This window comes from Papio anubis, chromosome 1 (genome assembly GCF_008728515.1).
Source record: "Papio anubis isolate 15944 chromosome 1, Panubis1.0, whole genome shotgun sequence".
NCBI classification, from domain to species: domain Eukaryota; kingdom Metazoa; phylum Chordata; class Mammalia; order Primates; family Cercopithecidae; genus Papio; species Papio anubis.
The window spans coordinates 187,829,108-187,849,628 of NC_044976.1; the positions used below are offsets into that span (position 1 = coordinate 187,829,108).

Below are 20,521 nucleotides of genomic sequence, written 5' to 3' on the forward strand. Positions count from 1 at the left end.
ATCAGAAAATATAGTACAGGCATATTAGAATACATATTGAAAACATAAGGCATTATTTTAACTGATTTGTGTATGATCTGAAAAGTTGCATTAATCTTTTTTTAGGGTTCATGCAAAGAGCAAAAATGTATTTGATGACTTGTCATTCTTATCTGACTGATTAAGAAACAAAAGACTCTAATAACATATGCACAAAGTGAATTTGAAAAAATTGAGTACTTACTATATGCCATGCACTGATATTTTATATGAAATGACTCATTTGATTTTCATAGTATATCAGTAGAGGAAGTCAGAGCAAAGTCTAAATTTCTGGGTATTCCACATCAGAATTATTATTATTTTTTTGTTACATAAATTAACCCATTTATTGTAGGTCAGTGATGTCTCAAAGAGTAGAGGAGTGTCTACCGGTCTTTCAACTCCTTCAGTCTTCTGATGGCGGACTTTACCGTGACAGCGGAAGTGGTATTGTATGTCCAGGCACCGCCAGCCACTGTCTTCATGCAGGAACCACAGAGCCAGATCCCCACAGCTCGTCTCTTCATCTTGGTTTTGCCACAGAAAGAGCAAGTGTACTTGGCCTGCTGGCTGATTTCAATTTTCTTCACCATTTTTCGGAGGGAGGCCCCATAGCTGGTCCCGTATTTACCTACGATCCCGACTTTCTTGGTGCGTTTGACCATATCGCCGCGAACTAGGTCGGAGCCCAGAGAGGGTCAGAATTATTAACAAAATATGAGATAAAACCAATTTGTTTAAGTTGTCTTGAAGCTACAAAATAGTGATTTTTTTGTTTTTGTTTTTGTTTTTGTTTTTGAGACAGTCTTGCTCTGTCGCCCAGGCTGGAGTGCAGTGGCGTAATCTGGGCTCACTGCAACCTCTGTCTTCTGGGTTTAAGCAATTCTCCTGTCTCAGCCTCCTGAGTAGCTGGGATGACAGGCATGTGCCACCATATCTAGCCACTTTTTGTATTTTTAGTAGAGATGGGGCTTTGCCACGTTAGCCAGGCTGGTCTCAAACTCCTGGCCTCAGGTGATCCGCCTGCCTCAGCCTCCCAAAGTTCTGGGATTACAGGCGTGCACCACCTCACCTGGTGTCATTAATCTTTTATAAATTAAAAAAAAAAAATTAAATAGAGACTGGGTCTCACTATGTTGGCCAGGTGGTCTTGAACTCTTGGCCTCAAGCAATCCTCCTGCCTCAGCCTCCTAAAATGCTAGGATTACAGGCATGAGCCATCATGCTCGGCCTCATTTAATCTTATTTGTATTAACTCACAACAAATCTCAATACTCTAACAAGAGTAAAAACATTTTAAATAAACTTTTTAAAAAGAGCTTATTTTGCTAAATTTTCAAATAATTGTTAATTTGGGAATAAAACCCAGAATATCATTTTTCCCCCTTGCTGAATATCCATATTATCTTTCTTCTAAATAGACTCAGTTTAAAGAGACAAATTATCCTCTGTATCTTTTTTTTTTTTTTTTTTTTTGAGATGGAGTCTTGCCTATCACCAGGCTGGAGTGCAGTGGCATGATCTTGGCTCACTGTAACCTCCACCTCCTGGGTTCAAGCGATTCTCCTGCCTCAGCCTCCCAAGTAGCTGGGATTACAAGTGCACACCACCACACTCAGCTAATTTTTTGTTTGTTTGTTTGTTTTGGAGACGGAGTTTCGTTCTTATTGCCCAGGCTGGAGTGCAATGGCACGATCTCCGCTCACTGCAACCTCCGCCTCCCAGGTTCAAACGATTCTCCTGCCTCAGCCACCCTAGTAGATGGGATTACAGGTGCCCACCACCCCGCCCAGCTAATTTTTTTGTATTTTTAGTAGAAACGGGGTTTCACTATGTTGGCCAGGCTGATCTCCAACTCCTGACCTCAGGCTATCCATTCCTCAGCCTCCCAAAGTGCTGGGATTACAGGCGTGGGCCACAATGCCCGGCCAAGATGGAGTCTTGCTGTCGTCCAGGATGGAGTGCAGTGGTACGATCTTGGCTCACTGCAGCCTCCGCCTCCCGGGTTCAAGTGATTCTCCTGCCTCAGCCTCTGGAGTAGCTGGGACTATAGGCGCGCGCCACAACCCCTGGCTAAATTTTGTATTTTTAGTAGAGATGGGGTTTCACCACGTTGGCCAGGATAGTCTTCATCTCCTGACCTCGTGATCTGCCTGCTCTGCCTCCCAAAGTGCTGGGATTACAGGCTTGAGTCACCGCGCCCGACCTCTTCTGTGTCTTATACTTCTAGTCTGACTGGGGAGTTCAAAACATATGACTTCTCACAGATTAGTTTTTTCATTTTTTATTGTGAACATACGTGTTTTCTTCAAAGTTGCTCTTCTTTTTCTGTCAAATGTGTCTTTATATCACTAAAATGAATTTGGGTTCGGGGAAGCGTCTCCATTTTTAACTTTTTTTTTTTTTTTTTTTAGCTCTCGTTGCCCGACTGGAGCGCAATGGCGCGAACTCGGCTCACTACAACCTCCGCCTCCCAGGTTCAAGTGATTCTCCCACCTCAGCCTCCTGAGTAACTGGGACTATAGGTACACGCCACCACCCCTGGCTAATGTTTGTATTTTTAGTAGAGACGGGGTTTCTCCACATTGGTCAGGCTGGTCTTGAACTCCTGACCTCAGGTGATCCGCCCCCCTCAGCCTCCTAAAATGTTGAGATTACAGGCGTGAGCCACTGTATCTGACCTTTAACGTATTTTTAATTGAAACTTTGACGAGATAAAAATAAACAACTTAAAAATCATATTGCTTAAGGGAACCTTTTAAGGAGCCTTACCAACTGAGGTACAACTATTAATAGTTCAAAGAAGTTGGCCGGGCACGGTGGCTCACGCCTGTAATCCCAGCACTTTGGGAGACCGAGGCGGGTGGATCACGAGGTCAGGAGATCGAGACCATCCTGGCTAACATGGTGAAACCCCATGTCTACTAAAAATACAAAAAATTAGCTGGGCGTGGTGGTGGGCGCCTGTAGTTCCAGCTACTCAGGAGGCTGAGGCAGGAGAATGGTGTGAACCTGGGAGGAGAAGCCGGGATCACCCCACTGCACTCCAGCCTGGGCTACAAAGTAAGACTCCGTCTGGGTGGGGGGGAAGAAATTACATTATCTAGGTTGCTTGTAATGGCAGTTGAGTTACTTGCTTCACCTAAACAAGGAAGTTGGCATGTTTGCCTAGCAACAGTCGCTAAAACCTTCTGTTGTGGAAGGTTCCCTAGGAGTGAGAAGAAGGGAGGAGGAGGAAAAGCAGGAGGAGCAGATTAATCTGTTTTTCCTAGCAGGGTACAGAGGCCTGGTTTGAGGAGGGAAAGGCTTTAAGAGATCCCTTTAGATTGGCACATGCTAACCTAAATCCCCCTGTGGCAGCTAGAAATTCACTCTCTGTAGGACTAGGGTTACTATTTAGTAGGCTGAAAAGACGATTACAGATTAAACCCAGTTCAAAGGCAGCAAATTCCAATCAATAGAAAGACATCAATAGGTCTTCTAAACAGAAGCTGAGATTTCAGGAGCAGGAGGGTGTTAACAACTAAAAAGAATTCTCCTCTGCCGAGAGTTTAGGAAGGTGTGGGATATTTCTTTAAAATAATACAAAAATACTATCTGTGATAGCGATTCCAATGTATCAAGTTAAAGGCAGAAGTGCTTCTCTTGGGGTACTGTGATGTAAACAGTGAAGAAAGGACAGAAAAACATAATCTCTGCTCTCTTGGTCAAGTCCTGAAGCAAAAAAGGTGATGCTGCCGAGTAGAGAGTATTAAATGGTTGTTTATTTGGGGACTCTCTCTCTCTCTCTTCTCTTCTAGATGATTTATTTTGAAATCAGTACTGTATGGTGTTACAATAATCCCATCTCTTCCCCCTCTCAAAAGCTAAAGAGGGTTTGGCTAAAATGAATTGTCTGAAGGGACCTCTCATTCCCCAAAACCAAAACGGCACCTTTTCCACAAGGGACAAGAAACTTTTAAAGAGTAGCAAGGTTAGATTTCAGGAGCTCTTCGACGAGCCACATCTTTTCCTGTCGTCCCCAAATAGCTCTTATTGTTCACACAGCCCAGGAGAGACGTTTTGGAGTAGCGTGTCCGGGCCTTTGGGCTGTTTCACAGCCTTAGGAGGCTGAACTCCAAGAGGGGTGACGAGGACAAAGCTGATGAGATCCAGAACCTGGATAATATGGAAGAAGACAAATGGGGTGGGGGACAAGACGTGAAAAAGAAACCATAGTTGGGGGACAACGGCTGAGAAAGCCAAAAGAGTAGACGTATTGCGGGGTTCGATGGAAACGACAGAAATTCCTCCAATTTACTCTCGCCATCTGGCCACTGGCCTGCTGAGCCCAAAGGCGCCGGTGCGGGAGGGCAGGCCGGACGGAGGGACCGGTTCCTCTGCTCAGGGAGTGTGAGACTTTGGGTCGCGGCGGAGAGCGTCGCCGGCCTCCCTCCCGGGCGTTGGTGGCCGGTGACTCAGAGCTTTGCTCCCGCGCCCGCCCCGCCCCTCCGCCCGCCCCGCCTTCTGAGGGAGGATCCTCGCCCTCGTCTCCGCCCCAGTCTCCGGGGCGGGCCGGAGCCTGAGGAAGAGGAAGGGGACGAGGACAACGAGCGACTGGGCGGCGGAGGACGAGGAGGAGGAAGAGGAGGCAGACCAACAAGATGGCCCCTGCTGCAGGAGCAGCCTCAGCAGCAGCAGGTGGGAGGCCGGAGGCGGTGCTGGCGGTGGCGGCGGCAGCCGTGGCCCGGCGGCCTGGGACAGAATCAGAGTCAACGGTGGCAGCGGCGGCGGCGGTGGCTGCCGCGGTGGTGGCGACGGCCGCGGGGACTCGGAGCTGAGAGGAGCTGCTGCTCGGACCAGCGCGGTGAGCGAGCGGCGGGCGGCGACTTGGGGAGCGGGGCTGCCGCGGCCGGGGCCTCCGTCGGGAACAATAGGCAGCTGTGGTCGGGAAGGATTTGTCCTCGCCCGCCCTCTGCTCCCCGCCGCAGCGGCCGCCCGGCCGGCCCCAGGCTCCTCAGGGCCCCCGCCGGCTGCTCTGGGGCTTGTCAGTGGCCGGCGTCCTTTAGGCCTCAGGCCTCTGCGTGCCGCCTTGAGGGCTTGTAGGGGTAGGTAGGCCGAGAGGAGGGCGAAGGGCGGCTCGGACTAGAGGGAGGGGGCGAAAGGGCTGCCTGGCTCCTCTGGTGCTGCCAGGGCCTGGGCCAGTCGGGGAGTGCGCACGGGAACTGCTTTTTGGACCCCTCCTCTGTGGGGGTGGGGGAGGGCGAAGGCGTCTGTAAACAGGCGCCGCCTCTGACTCCCAGCACCTTAGGGCTGCTCCCTCCCCCAGCCCCTGAAGCGCTCTCCCTCTTTGGTCAAGCGGGGTTCACGGTGTCTGTTTCCCTGAAGCCCCTGGAGACCTAGCCTGTGGTCTTCTCCCTGCTGGCGGTGGGAAAATTGTGTGTGTGCAGGTGTCTTAAAAAAAAAAAAAAAAAAACTGAAATGCAACAAAAACATACAAAATGTGGTTATCGATAAAGGATGGAATGGTAAGGGATGCGCCTCTCTAAACATCTCTAAGCATCAGTTCTGTAAACATCAGTTATGCCCGCGTCCCAGTTGAAAGTGAATTGAAACAAGAGCTCTTTTGGAACAGTAATAATACTACTCTTGACATATCAGAATAGCCCATGAAACTGGAGACAAACACTTACTTTCAACGCGGAGACAAATTGTAATGTTTAAAGAGAACTTTTATTCCAGCTAGGCGTTTTAAATTACTAACATGCAGTATAAGAAGCAACATTAACTAGCGTAAAGTGGACCTCAGGAAGCACTTCTAAAGGAGACACAGAGGTGGTTCATCTCCAGCCATAGAGCTTCTTGTGCCTTGTCTCCTGTTCCAGTAATTTGTCCCTAAATTGTTCAAGACCAGTCTTTTCTCCGAGTTAGAAATTTGATTTCATTTTTGTTTGTTCTTGTTTTGTTTTGTTTTGTTTTTGAGACGGAGTCTTGCCTTGTCACCCAGGCTGGAGTGTGTGGCGCAATCTCGGCTCACTGCAGCCTCCATCTCCCGGATTCAAGCGATTCCCCTGCCTCACCCTCCGGAGTAGGTGGGATTACAGGCGCCCGCCACCACGCCTGGCTGATTTTTGTATTTTTAGTAGAGACGGGGTTTTCACCATGTTGGCCGGGCTGGTCTGGAACTCCTGACCTCAAGTCATCTGCCCGCCTCGGCCTCCTAAATTGCTGGGATTACAGGCCTGAGCCTTAAACTTAATTTTTCAAGGCTTCTACCACATTTTCTTATAAGTGAGGGAAAAGGTAGATTTAAGTTATTTCTAAAGAACTTTCTACCTAGGTATGCAGAAATTTATATTAAAATTGCTTGGATACATCCAAGGAAATTGCTTTTCACTTGTTAACATTCAACTGTAAGGCCTAAGGGTTATAGGTTGTGTTCTTAAGGAAGACTGACCTGTGCTGAAAAGATGCCAGTTAATGTCTTTCACCTCTTTGAAGGGTACATTTCTAAGTAGAATTGGTCTAAGTCTGTTATAATTAAAAACATTTTCAGGTTACATGAAGTCTAGTAAGCAGCACTAGTCTACCTCTTAGTTCTTCCACAACAATTGATACTGAATAGACTAGCAATTGAATAAACATACAGGTTGAATTATCTTGGTTAGGATTTGAAGTATAGTGAGTGAATATCAATATTGACTTTCATTTTATGCCTAGCATAAATAATGTTGGAGATGTTTTGATTTTTTGAGTGATGGAGAAAGAACAACTTTCTGTGGCTCCTGATGTTGTGACTTTTTTGCAAACATTTCAGAAAAGACACCGTTTTTCAGATGCTCAGATCTGTGATTTTTTTTTCTGTGCTAAATTTTGTTAGGTCAGCACAGATTCCAAGTCCATGTTATAATGATAGTTAAATTTATGTTTGGCCCTAAACCTATTAGAACAATTGTAGTAATTGATAGCTTGTAAGTTTTAAGTGGTTCATGTACTGTGTTATGAAAAAAAAATCTCACCGTGTTATGTCAAGGGCAGATTTACCTCATATTTACTATCATTTTCCTGAAAATAAGTATTTTTAAGTGGTAAGGTTTTGTATTTGAGATTGGTTATTGACCCAGCAATTTATGGGCTTAGTCTGGGTCCTTATTTGTTTAATAGGAAAAAATTTAGGGAATTGTTTTTATTCATTTTATGTCAAAACAGTTTTAAGATGTGATCCCTCAATTGTCCCGTCTTCAGTGTCAATACTTATTACTTAAGTTCAGATTTTCTCAAGTAATAAAAATTTACTTCTAAGAAGTTTTGGGACCAGAGCTTAAGAATTAGATTTATATTTTCTTAGTAATATTAAAAATTAATACATGCTTGATTTATTTGAAGAAATTAAAAAGGGTAATTTTGTACACAATAATACAAATTTAGTTTTTCAGAACATATTTGTTGAATGAATAAAAATATTTAATCTTCCTCATTATGCTGCAGTATTAGTTCTGTTGTCCTCATTTTTTCATATGAAGAATCTGAAGCTAGGAGTAGCTACATAATGCGCAAAAAGATCACATAATTAATAGGTAAAAGAGCTTACTCAGACCCAGGTCTTGTTACACAAATTAGATTCTTTGCCACTACCACATGTGTCACAGTTAAACTTTGCAGCATCTTCTGTGTCAACAGATTCCTTTTTTTGCCTGTGAACTTACCCTATTATCATTATTTGTATCCTGTCAGATATCTGCTTGTAAGAACAAGAAAGTATTTGTTCATGTGAATCACAAAAGAAACACTTAACTTTTTGTTTTTAGCATATCTGAATGCTATAAAATATAAAAACTCATACTGTTTACATAGGACAGATTTATCATACTGCTATAATTGTTTTCATGGTTAATTTGTTATATAGGCAATTACTAAATTGTGCCTTTTAAATACTTTATAAATTTTTAAAAATAACTAAAGATATTCAGTGATGTTAAAGTTGGGTCAGCTAATATTTGAAGTTCTTAATTTATAATTTTTTTTTCTTTAAGCCATGGATAATTTAGAATTCTGCAGTATTTTTCATCTCCAGATCTTAGGACTTGAAATGGATTTTGATGGGTCTCATCAGTCCACTCTTGTCTATATCTTGAAAGTGGTCAGCATCCAACAAAGTGAGGAATAAACTGATAAATGATCCCTGTTTGGTGAACACCTCGGATCAGGATGTTCCTTGGCAGGGTATTCTGACCTGGTTTAGCTTTGGCCCTGTCTGTGCTCAGGGTTCAGGTATTCTTCAGGATTGGGTTCAGAGGGATTAAAATTCTCAGATTGGCCTGTATCAGAACAGTCACAGATTTCAGTCAGCCTTTTCCCAGAACCTTCTCCAAGATTTTTTCTTTTGTGTAATCCTGGAATCTAGGCTGGATTTAGAGGTTATGATAAAATATTAATTTTGTCAGGCATTTATACAAAGGAGTTTTTCTTAGTACAGAGTTTCTTAAGGTAGATTCCTTCTATTTTTGAAGTGTGATGTTTACCAATCTGAAGTAATGTTGCCCTATATCCCTAAGATAATTAACTTTAGCATATTTATTTCTGTCCATTTTTGGTCGCGATTGTGCCTGTTTACTTCTTATGTAATACTCTTGGTTGCTTTTTGTTTGTTAGGTACTTCTTATTAGTTTATAATGTTTTCCTGATTGAGGTTTGGGGAAGTAATTTTTCTCAAATTTAAAGTCAGCTATTTACAGATGTATGTCAGAGCAATATTATTTTGATAATTATCAAGCATTTTAGCAATGCTGTATGTGTATATGTATGAATGAATGACAGAGTCACTCATGGTCTGTCATCCAGGGTGGAGTGCAGTGGCACTGTCATAGCTCACTTAAGCCTCAAACTCCTTTGTTTAAGTGATATGCCCGCCTTACCTGGCTAATTTTTTAAATTTTTATTATTTTTATAGAGATAGCATTTTGCTGTGTTGCCCAGGGTGGTCTCAAACTCCTGGGCACAAGTGATCCTCCCACCTCTGCCTCCCAAAGTGCTGAGATTACAGGCATAGCAATGTTTTAAACTGACATTGGTATACCTTCATTGATTATTACTGTGCACATGTGGTAATAATTTAACTTATAATTGCATTTTATCTAAAAAATTTCCAATATCTAAATAGCATTTGAACATGATAGCAGTTTTTTTTGTTTTTTGTTTTTTTTGAGGAAGGAAAGAGTTCTAAAGGGGTCAGTTTTATCTATAGATTAACATAATTTTTTTATTGAGGTTAAGTCCCATGACATAAAATTAACCATTTTAAAGTAAACAGTTTAGGTGGCACTTTGTACATTCACAATGTTGTTCCAAAACATGTTCATTACCCCAAAAGGAAACAGTGTACTTGTTAAGCAGTTACTCTGTATTCCCCTCTTCCCTAATCCCTAGCAAACGCCATTCTGCTTTCTGTCTCTAATTTGAGTCAACATCGAGGAAGAGTGCTCTGTACAATTGAAATTGCAGAAAAAACTTTGGGATGTGATTGTTAGGAATAAAAAACCACCTAATTCTTTGCATGCTTCTGTAAGTACAGTAAGCATGCTGCCAAGGACTCTATGGAAGAAAAGTTGAGAATCATAGAAGTTTGCAGTTTGTTTTGATCACCCCAGAGGGTTTTGCTCAAACTCTTAGACTCATTTGTATTTCTTCACTGGGTTGTGAGAACTAAAATTTAATGTTCTATACAAATGTGAACAACTAATACTTACTTAGTCTCCTATCTAGAACTTGTTTGCCTTTTAGGTTTTCCTAATGTGTAGAAGAAACTAGAAACATTCACAAAGGATTTATTTGAAGTTACACTGGGAAATGATTTTTAGAATTAGGTTGAAACTCTTTGATCCCTGTGAATCTAACTTTATGACTATTTTATTCATCTAATCTTTGAGAATATTTAGTTTTGACTTGCCTGACACTCTGCTTTTAATCCCTTGTTAAATAAGTGTTAGAAACCTTGATCTTGGCCCTATACCTGACACTCTGCTTTTAATCCCTTGTTAAATAAGTGTTAGAAACCTTGATCTTGGCCCTCTACCTGGTCACCTCTGAAAACATGAATACTGTTACAAAGGCAATTGTTTAGTAAGCTTTTTTGGATTGTTTTAATTGGCTGACTGAGGGAGACAAAATTAGTTTTTTTTGTGTGTTTTTTTTTCTTTCTAGAATAAAGAATAATAAACTTGGACTTTTAGAGTTACTGCTAAGATTGACATTTCCATTTGGAGCTTTGGAAATATATTGTTATCTTAAATTCAAAAATGGTACTGTAATTGAATTGAAATCTTAAAATTTATGAGAAACAAAACTCACTTTATCTTCTTAGTAAAGATTTCTAATGGGGTTACAGGGAGCTCTAAGTAGAAAAAAATAATTTAAAATTTTGATACTAATCTCCCCTCCTTAGGGAAAATTTTATTAATATACATAATTATAATTTAGTTACAAGAACAACTTAAGTTGAGTGCAGTGACTCAAGCCTGTAATCCTAGCACTTTGGGAGGCCAAGGCAGGAGGATCTCTTGAAGCCAGGAATTCCAGACCAGCCTGGGCAATAGAGTGAAACCCTACCTGGAAAAAAAAAAAAAAAAAGTGATAAGGAAAAGGATTATATCAGAATATTTAGAACTCTGTAGTAAAATTTCTGGTTTTCTGTAATAATTTTTTTCAGGAAAATGTCAACTTTTTGTAAATACATGTTTCTATGTTTTTATATATACCTCATTAATTTTTTAGAGTAACATTTAGTAGAAGGCTAATGTACTCAATTAATACATTTAAATTATAAAAATACTTTTTTTTTTTTTTTTTTTTTTGCGGGTGGACAGTCTCACTCTGTCATCTAGCCTGGAGTGCAATGGCACTATCTCGGCTCACTGCAACCTCTGCCTCCTGGGTTCAAGCAATTCTTGTGTCTCCAGCCTCCCAAGTAGCTGGGATTACAGGCTCCCGCCACCATGCCCGGCCAAATTTTGTATTTTCAGTACAAACGGGGTTTCACCATGTTGGCCAGGCTGGTCTTGTAACTCCTGACCTCAGGTGATCCACCCGCCACAGCCTTCCGGAGTGCTGAGATTACAGGCATGAGCCACTGCACCTGGCTGAACTTTTATCTTGAAGCAGATAGTATTAACAAATACAAAAATAAAAATAATGTCTTTAAATGAGGTGATGTTTAGAGCTATATCCATGAAAAATATGGGATAGGCTAGGAGGTGGTGACTCATACCTGTAATCCCACCACTTTGGAAGGCCAAGGTGGCAGGGTCACTTGCTAAGAGTTCCAGACCAGCCTGGCCAACATAGTGAGACCCCACCTGTATTAAATCATATATGTATGAAAAATATGAGGCCAGGCGTGGTGGCTCACGCCTGTAATCCCAGAACTTTGGGAGGCCGAGGCGGGTAAATCACAAGGTCAGGAGTTGAAGACCAGCCCAGCCAAGATGGTGAAATCCCGTCTCTACTAAAAAGACAAAAAAATTAGCCGGGCGTGGTGGCGGGTGCCTGTAATCCCAGCCACTCAGGAGGCTGTGGCAGAGAACTGCTTGAACCTGGGAGGTGGAGGTTGCAGTGAGCTGAGATCACACCACTGCACTCCAGCCTGGGCGACACAGTGAGACTTTTCTCAAAACAAAAACAAAAACAAAAAAACGAAAAAGGTGTAGTCGAAAACTTTTGAATGAAACAGAATCACTAAATTCTTAGCTTTATTATAGAACAGTATTTAATTTATCCAGGTCTCAGCTTAGATTAAGAAGTAGGCCAAAAAAAAAAAAAAAGGCCTGTAATTGTCAGAAAAATTAATGAACTAAATCATCTGCACTTACACATTGGTTTAGAAGTTCTCTTGCTTTGTACATAATTCAAGGAATTTGATTATCTATTTTCTCATCCCACAGCAGATTAAAAGGTGCAAATTAGATGTTGGAGTAGAGCCATATAGGTAGGATGGAGGGCCAGCTGGGTGGCAGGAAAAAAAGTCACATTAGCCTGAGGCTGTTTAAAATAGGGACAGCAGTTACCTATACAACACCTCATTAGACTCTGAGTATATCATTAACTGTTATGTTGTGTTATATATAGAGTATTGCTCCTTGATGGAAAATTCATTGTGGGAAAATTATGTTTGTAATTTTGGGAATCATAAACATATATACAGTAGAGTGGTGTATATTAGAATATAGACTTTGGTAAAAAAAAAAAAAAAAAAAGAACATAGACTTTGGAGGCCAGTATATCTAGATTCTCATCTTTTATGACTTAAGCTTTATAATTCCTCATCTCTCAAAACAGAAATGGTAATACCTTTCTCTAAAGGTTGTACGGAAATGTAAATGATAATATCTTTAGTATAGTACCTGACACCTTTAATAAATGTTATTTTCCTCCTTAAATTCTGTTTAACAAAAATAATTTTAGAAAGATACTCATCCAGAATATTTTTGATCGAGTTCTACTGTAAAATGTTAATATAGAAGCTACATATAAAACCTTATATAGTTTTATATATAAGGTTTATATATATATAGTTTTATATATATATAGTTTTATATATAAGTACACATACAGTTAACTATATGTGTACTTTTGGGAATGGTAGTCAGAAATGAAGGAATTCTTCATATACCATTCTCATTTTCTTCCCACATCAGTCTATTTATATGGGCCTCTGCTGTTCAATACCAGCCACTAACTACGTGTGGCTATGTAAATTTGAGTTTTTTGAAAGATTTTATTTTTTTAGAACAGTTTTGGATTTACAGAAAAATTGCACAAAAAAATACACAGTGCCCATCTATACTCTCCCCCACAGTTTCCTCTGTTAATACCTTGCATTAGTGTGATGTGTTGGTTATCACTGATGAACCAGTGTTGATACATTATTAACTAAAGTCCATAGTTCACATTAGGATTCACCCTTTGTGTTGGACAGTTCTATGGGGTTTGCCAAATGCATAACATTATATATCCACTATTCTAGAATTGTGCAGAATGGTTTCACTGACCTAAAAATGTCCCATGTTCTACTTACTCATCTCTACCTCCTTCCTCTGAACCCCTGGCTACCACTGATCTTTTTACAGTCATAGTTTTACCTTTTCAGAATGTCATGTGGTTGGAATCATAGTATATAGTCCTTTCAGACTGGCATAGTTCACTTAACAATATGCATTTAGGTCCCTTCGTGAATATCTTCTTTTGTTTTTGTTTTTGTTTAAAATAGAAATTGATCTTGAACTCCTGGGCTTAGGCAGTGCTCCTCCCTTGGCCTCCCAAAAGTGCTGGGATTATAGGCGTGAGCCACCGTGCCTAGACCTCTTTATGTCTTTTCATGGCTTCATAGTTTATTTCTTTTTACCGCTTAATAATATTCCATTGTGGCCGGGCACGATGGCTCACGCCTGTAATCCTAGCACTTTGGGAGGCCAGGGATCATGAGGTCAGGAGATCAAGACCATCCTGGCCAACATGGTGAAACCCTGTCTCTACTAAAAATACAAAAATTAGACAGGCGTGGTGACGTGAACCTGTAGTCCCAGCTGCTTGGGAGGCTGAGGCAGGAGAATCGTTTGAACCCGGGAGGCAGAGGTTGCAGTGAGCCGAGATCGTGCCACCGCACTCCAGCCTGGCGACAGAGTGAGACTATGTCTCAAAAACAAAACAAAAACAAACAAACAAAATATATATATATATAAAATAATAATAATATTCCATTGTATGGATACATTTAAATTTTATTTAAAATTTAATTCCTCCATCTCACCAGCGTATTTCAAGGGCTCAATAGCCACATGTACCTAATGGCTACCATATTGGAAAGCACCGATATATATGATTCCCCCAAGGTTCAATTCTCCACTTCCATTCACTTTCTTAGAGAACTTTCCTGTTTACATGATCTCAATTTTTCCTCAAGCCTACATTTTCAATGCATTATCTATTTTGTTTTGTTGCTTGTACTATCAGCAACCCTCAATTGGATATTTAAAATCCTTTACTCCCCCTAAGAACCATCCTTTTCAAGTGTTGTCCATTATAGCATGGTTTCCTAGGTTTTCCATCACAGCATCATCTCTTTTTAGTCTGCTCTTCTTTTTTTTAAATTTATTTTTTATATTTTTATTTTGTTTTTGATCCTTCTTTTTTTTTTTTTAATTTATTTTATGTGGCGGCATTCTATAATAGTCTGATCTTTTTTGTCCTTAAAATCTGGAGTCATCTTTTTGTTTTTTATTTTCCTCTAAACCTTTTGAATATTCAGGAGAGGTGTGCAGATCTCAGCACTAATAAATGGCAGAGTTGGTATTAGAATCTAGATCTCCTTATTCTAGTTCTTTTTTTTTTTTTGAGACAGAGTCTCACTCTGTCACCCAGGCTGGAGTGCAGTGGCGCGATCTCGGCTCACTGCAAGCTCCACCTCCTGGGTCCATGCCATTCTCCTGCCTCAGCCTCCCAAGTAGCTGGGACTACGGGCGCCTGCCACCACACCTGGCTAATTTTGTGTGTGTGTGTGTGTGTGTAGCAGAGACGGGATTTCACCATGTTAGCCAGCATGGTCTTGATCTCCTGACCTCGTGATCTGCCTGCCTTGGCCTCCCAAAGTGCTGGTATTACAGGTGTGAGCCACCGCGCCCAGCTCTCGTTCTTTCTCGGGAACACCACTAGTTGGGGCTACTTTTAGAAGTTATTTTGAAGAGGATATTGGAGACTGATTATGTATTATGTGATTTTAAATATCTTTATAAGTTAAGTCTATAGAAACTATAGCTGTAGATTTCATAAACATATTATTTATAATTCTTTAAACAATTAGAAACTAAAATGAGGAAATTTATCCTAATCAGCTAAATAGCTGATTCTCTTGATGAAAAAATATTTGTCCCTTCATATGTTACCTATTTTATTTTTTGAGACAGAGTCTCACTGTGTTGCCCAGGCTAGAGTGTAGTAGAGGGATCAGGGCTCACTGCAGCCTTGACCTCCCAGGCTCACCTCAGACTATACCCCTGCCATCTCATCCCCACCTGGTAGCTGGGGCTACAGGTGCATGCCAGCACACCCCACTAATTTTTGTATTTTTTGTAGAGACGGAGTCTTGCGGTGTTGCCCAGGCTGGTCTCGAACTTCTGGGCTCAAGCTATCTGTCTGCCTCAGTCTCCCAAACTGCTGGGATTAGTCATGAGCCACTGTAGCTGGCTGTGGCCCATTTTAGGTGACAAAAACTAATTTTCTTTTTTTTTTTTGAGACGGAGTCTGACTCTGTCGCCCAGGCTGGAGTGCAGTGGCCGGATCTCAGCTCACTGCAAGCTCCGCCTTCCGGGTTTACGCCATTCTCCTGCCTCAGCCTCCCGAGTAGCTGGGACTACAGGCGCCTGCCATCTCGCCCAGCTAGTTTTTTGTATTTTTTTGGTAGAGACAGGGTTTCACCGGGTTAACCAGGATGGTCTCGGTCTCCTGACCTCATGATTCGCCCGTCTCGGCCTCCCAAAGTGCTGAGATTACAGGCTTGAACCACCGCGCCCGGCCTAAAAACTAATTTTCAATGTTAATACGAATTGGTTGTTGAAGGTGAATAGAATTAAACTGAACATTATTGGCATCCTAAATCCTTTATTGACTGTAATTTACCTTTGGATTCTATTCAAACTACACTTTGATCTCTAGAACCCGGATTGGTTACTATATGAACTTGTATCTTCCTAAACTCATCACGTTAGGAATTTTCACAGCTTGAAAAATGGAGGTCCTCATATCAGTCTCTTGATTTTCTTTTGAGGTAAGCTGTCCCTCTGTGCTTAGTCCTTGGCTAAAAATAATCATACTGCTTATGGTCTTGATTTAACTTTTCTGTATGCTGGTTACACTGGCTCAAAAGTCCATTTTTGTGGAGACATTCTTTTAAAGAGTAGTAGTCTTCCACATTCAAGTACTGTACTTGAAATTAAAAAAAAAAAAAAAACCTGGATTTCAGCCTTCATTTAGAAATGCTTTCCCTGTAATTACTGCTTTTAAATCCCGTATTTTATATGTCAATTTTTACATTAATTGTCCCATTCATAGCAGTTTTTGAATGGTTTTTGTTAAAACTGTCAATCTTCTTTGCTTGAATCTAGCTTCTCATTAAGTTTATCAAAAACTTTAAAAAGTAAATGTAAGACTCTTCGTATAGTGTTTTTTAAATTGAGTTATGGATTATTTGGATTTATTCATTATCTGAGTTAGTTTTTTCAGAAATGTCTTATTTTGTAGGTCTGTGGTTGATGAAAACCTGTTCATGAGGGCACAAAAGACTCTTCCAGTTTATTATTTCTATCACTATTGAATAGAATTTGATGGGATTTTGAAGTAATAAAATTCTTAGAATAGAAAATAGGATGGTAAATCTCTTTAAATACATATGAGTAATTAGAATATCATAAGGCTAGTACAGATAATATTCTTACAAAGGCATCCATAAATAATGAAGTAGCAGCACCTATTCCCCTGATGATTGACATTCATTAATTAATCCATTGAACCCAGAGTTTTAAGATGAAAAGCTTTAAGTACCTTCTTCCCCTCATGAGTAATCGCTCCTCAGTGAACATATTATATGCTTATTGCCATTTGAATATCCTTTTCTGTTCAAGTGTATCATCCTTTTTAAAAATTGAGTTGTCATAGAAGAATTTGATGTAGGTAAGTGACTGTCAGCTGTGAGGAAGGTAAAGGAAGGCAAGAACTATCCTGAGGACAGAGATCAGTTAAACGGTCACTGTGTGGCCAGGTGTGATGGCTCACAATACCAGCACTTTGGGAGGCCAAGGCAGGAGGATAGCTTGAGTCTAGGAGTTTGCAACCAGCCTGGGCAACATTGTGAGACCCCGTCTATAAAAAAAATTTTAAAAACAGCCAGGCATGGTGGTGCATACCGGTGGTGCAGCTATTGGGGAGACTGAGGTGGGAGGATTGCTTGAGCCTGGGAGGTCGAGGCTGCAGTGAGCTCTGATCATGCTACTGCATTCTAGCCTGGATGACAGAGTGAGACCCTGTCTCAAAAATTAAGAGAAGAAAAAAAGGTTGCTGTGTGATCTGGGTGATGAGACTGTATTCTGTATGAGAGCAAGGACTTTATTTCATTCAGGACTGTATCAGTTTCTGGGACACTGTCTGGCACATAGTAGATGCTCAATAAGTAGTTTTTGAATGAATGACTAAGGGTCTCAATCAAGAAAGCGGAGATGAAAAGGAATTATAGATACAAGAGGTAATTTATTATTATCATTTTATTTCTTTTTAATTTTTGTGGGTACACAGTAGATATGTATATTTATGGAAGATTATTTTTTAATGGAAGGAAAAAGTGAGGAAATCTGGCATGATTACCAGAAATGTACATTGTCTAGTGGTACCACTAAAGAAAGATTACAGAAGGAATCACCAGCTCAAAAATAAGAATAAATTTAGTTGCCACATGACCAGCATATTACCTAACATCTCTGTTACAGTGTTCTCGGCTTTAAAATTAATAATGAGACCAGGTAGGCTCATTGCGAGGATGAAGTGTATGCATGTGATCCACATAAAAGACTTCCTGGCACATAGAGTGTACTCAAAAATAATTAAAGATAGAAACAAGCATCTGTTTGTTTGTTTGTTTTTGAGACTGAGTCTTGCTCTGTGGCTGAGGCTATAGTGCAGTGGCACGATCTCAGCTCACTGCAACCTCCATCTCCCGGATTCAAGTGATTCTCGTGCCTCAGCCCCCCAAGTAGCTGGGACTACAGATGCGTGCCACCATACCCAGCTAATTTTTTGTGTTTTTAGTAGAGATGGGTTCACCATGTTGGCCAGGCTGAACTCCTAACCTCAAGTGGTCTGCCTGCCTTGGCCTCCCAAAGTGCCAGGATTACAGACATGAGCCACCATGCCTGGCCCACTTAAGGAGCTAATATTTAGGAGCTAATATTTCAGTAGCAATGGGTATACACTGTAACAAAATAAATATAAAACATAGATGTTGGATGATGAGAAGTATTGTTGAGAAAAATTAATCAGGAAAGAGATGGGAAGCATGCAGTTTAACATGTGGTTTGATAGCAGAGGGCTGGGGAGGGATTGAGATTGGGGTATCTATTTGAAATAAGGTGATCAGGAAGGCCTTCTCTTCATATATTAATGCCTGTAGAGAAATGGGGAGAAGGTTCAGGGTTGGAGGAAGAGTAGGACAAACTATATTCTTAACCAGGGTCCCTGTTTTTACCAAGCGATAAATAGACTTAACTGTTAATTGTGCAATCCACAGTAGTTAGACTTATCTCAACTTTTCATTTCCTCTTCCCTATAACATACACATTATACAAACCTAAGCATGAATTTAATCCCTGAAAGATCATCATTACATATTTTGGAGGAAGTGTCTTATATTTGATTCTGATACAGCAGCAGGCAGTCAGTAGGTTCTCTAACATTCGCAGCTACTGGGGAATCAATCAGCAAAACATCTTTTTTTTTTTTTTTTCGAGACAAAGTCTCACTCTGTTGCCCAGGCTGGAGTGCAGTGGTGCAATCTTGGCTCACTGCAACCTCCGCCTCCTGGGTTCGAGTGATTCGCCTGCCTCAGCTTCCCAAGTAGCTGGGATTACAGGCACCCGCCACCACGCCTGACTAATTTTTGTATTTTTATTAGAGATGGGGTTTCGCCGTGTTGGCCAGGCTGGTCTCAAACTCCTGACTTCAGGTGATCTGCCGGCCTTGGCCTCCCAAAGTGCTGGGATTACAGGTGTGAGCCACCGCACCCGGCCAAAACATCCCCTTTTACAATTATTTCCTGTTTCAAGCCACTTTTATATAAAGATAAAATAATAATACAGTATAAACAAGATACATTGTAGCTATAGGATTCTGTGTTGGGAGTTCATGTAGCAATTTTTTCATTCTTTTAAACTCTTCAAAATGGAATTTTGTTTGCAATAATAGTTGAGAAATAATTCTAAAATGGAAAATGAATCAGCTCCTCCTCTTCCTCTTTCTCTTCTTCCTCCTCCTCCCCTCCCCTCTTCTTCTGCTTCTTCCTCTGCTGCCACTTCTGCTTCTGCTTCCTTCTTCTTTCTTCTTTTCCAAGCACTGTTTTTCAAGTATCTGCAATTAAGTCTCCGTGACATTGTTTTCTGAAAATAGTTTGAATTCTAGGAGGCATATTTCAAAACAAAACAAAGTAATGAAATGTCCTTAAGACCTACGAGATTATTAGGAAAATACATTTTTAAAATATTGCTATTATTGCTATTATTGTTAAATATACTAGGTTTTTAATACAAATAAAATTTCTAGGTCAAAATATATAATTAGGTATCTACCTATTGTGAATACATCTACATGTTTCTAGAATCAGTCAGAACATGATGGCAGCCACCAAATGCCACAAGGAAGTCTAAAGCACAGGATCCTTGGGAAAAAGAAATAGAAGCAAGTAATAGGAGCAGGAAGCAAGTAATAAGAGACTATTAGTTTGTGACACATACTCTGTGTGATGCATACATTGTTACGTTTTCTTGAGTAAAGAGGAGATTTTTGTTGTCTAGTTTTGTTATTGACACCCATTTTTGTTCCTTCCAGTTCAACATGAGAAATCTGCTGCATTCAAAATCTACAAGTCATCACTGCTCCAAAAATAAGTTCATAAAGTGTAGCTTCCTAACTGTGATCATTTTACCTGGAATGTTTTGTAGCAGTTTAACATGTAGTAAATGCTGGGAAAAACAAAATCTAACAAAAATAATATTGTGTGGGCTGGACACAGTGGCTCACACCTGACATCCTACTGATCTGGGAGGCTGAGGTAGGAGGATCACTTGAGGTCAGGAGTTTGAGATCAGCCTGAGCAATATAGCCCATGTCTACAAAAAGTGTAAAAAGTAGCCAGGCATGGTGGCCCATGCTCATAGTCCCAGCTCCTCAGGAGGCTGAGGTGGGAGGGTCGTTTGAACCCACAAGTTCGAGGCTGCAGTGAACCATGATCATGCCACTGCACTCCAGCCTCGGTGATAAAGCAAGACCCTGACTCAAATAATAGCAACAACAACAACAACATTGTGTGAAAGAAGCCAAGTACAAAAGAATGCATACTGATAATTCCATTATATAGAATTTTAAACCAGGCAAAACTAACCTATTGTGTTAGGAGTTAGGATAGTAGTGATATTTGGGGAAGAATAAAGGAGTAATCATTGGGAGGGATGATGAGGGGGCCTTTTGAGATGCTGGTAATGTTGTATGTCTTAAGTATGCAGGTATGCTCACTTTGTGATAATGCATTGAACTGAGCACTCTTGATCTGTATGTATGTTATACTTCATCTTAAAATATCAGTAAGGTGTCTTAAGATATATAAATCATTTTGTTTTAGTTCCCTTCTCATTTCTCAGTGAAATATTTTAATAAAATATTCAAAACAAAGTTATCCTTGTGGTTCTCTTCAAAAGAAATACAGTAGTTGCTGCTA

At 40.6% G+C, this 20,521-nt stretch overlaps 2 protein-coding genes across 8 annotated transcripts in view; one reads left to right on the top strand and one right to left on the bottom strand.

Annotated features, from left to right (window-relative positions):
• Positions 1-341: 341 nt before the first annotated feature.
• LOC101006703 (putative 60S ribosomal protein L37a) lies at positions 342-862 on the bottom strand. Its single transcript, XM_021930383.2, has one exon. It carries the CDS (start codon positions 684-686, stop codon positions 408-410), a length of 279 nt encoding a protein of 92 aa, XP_021786075.1. The 5' UTR covers positions 687-862; the 3' UTR covers positions 342-407.
• A 3,694-nt stretch (positions 863-4,556) lies between these two features.
• RC3H1 (ring finger and CCCH-type domains 1) overlaps positions 4,557-20,521 on the top strand; it is a 101,018-nt gene continuing 85,053 nt past the window's right edge. For 6 of the 7 annotated variants that reach the window (XR_002518828.2, XM_009194627.4, XM_009194614.4 and 3 more), the window contains exon 1: positions 4,557-4,867. The gene's annotated coding sequence lies outside the window, so the exon portion shown is untranslated. The remainder of the gene's footprint in view (positions 4,868-20,521) is intronic. The other variant, XM_009194598.4, reaches the window with a different exon arrangement.

Coding starts and splice junctions, on each gene's coding strand:
- LOC101006703 (XM_021930383.2), bottom strand. CDS start 686: ATGGTCAAACGCACCAAGAAAGTCGGGATCGTAGGTAAATACGGGACC.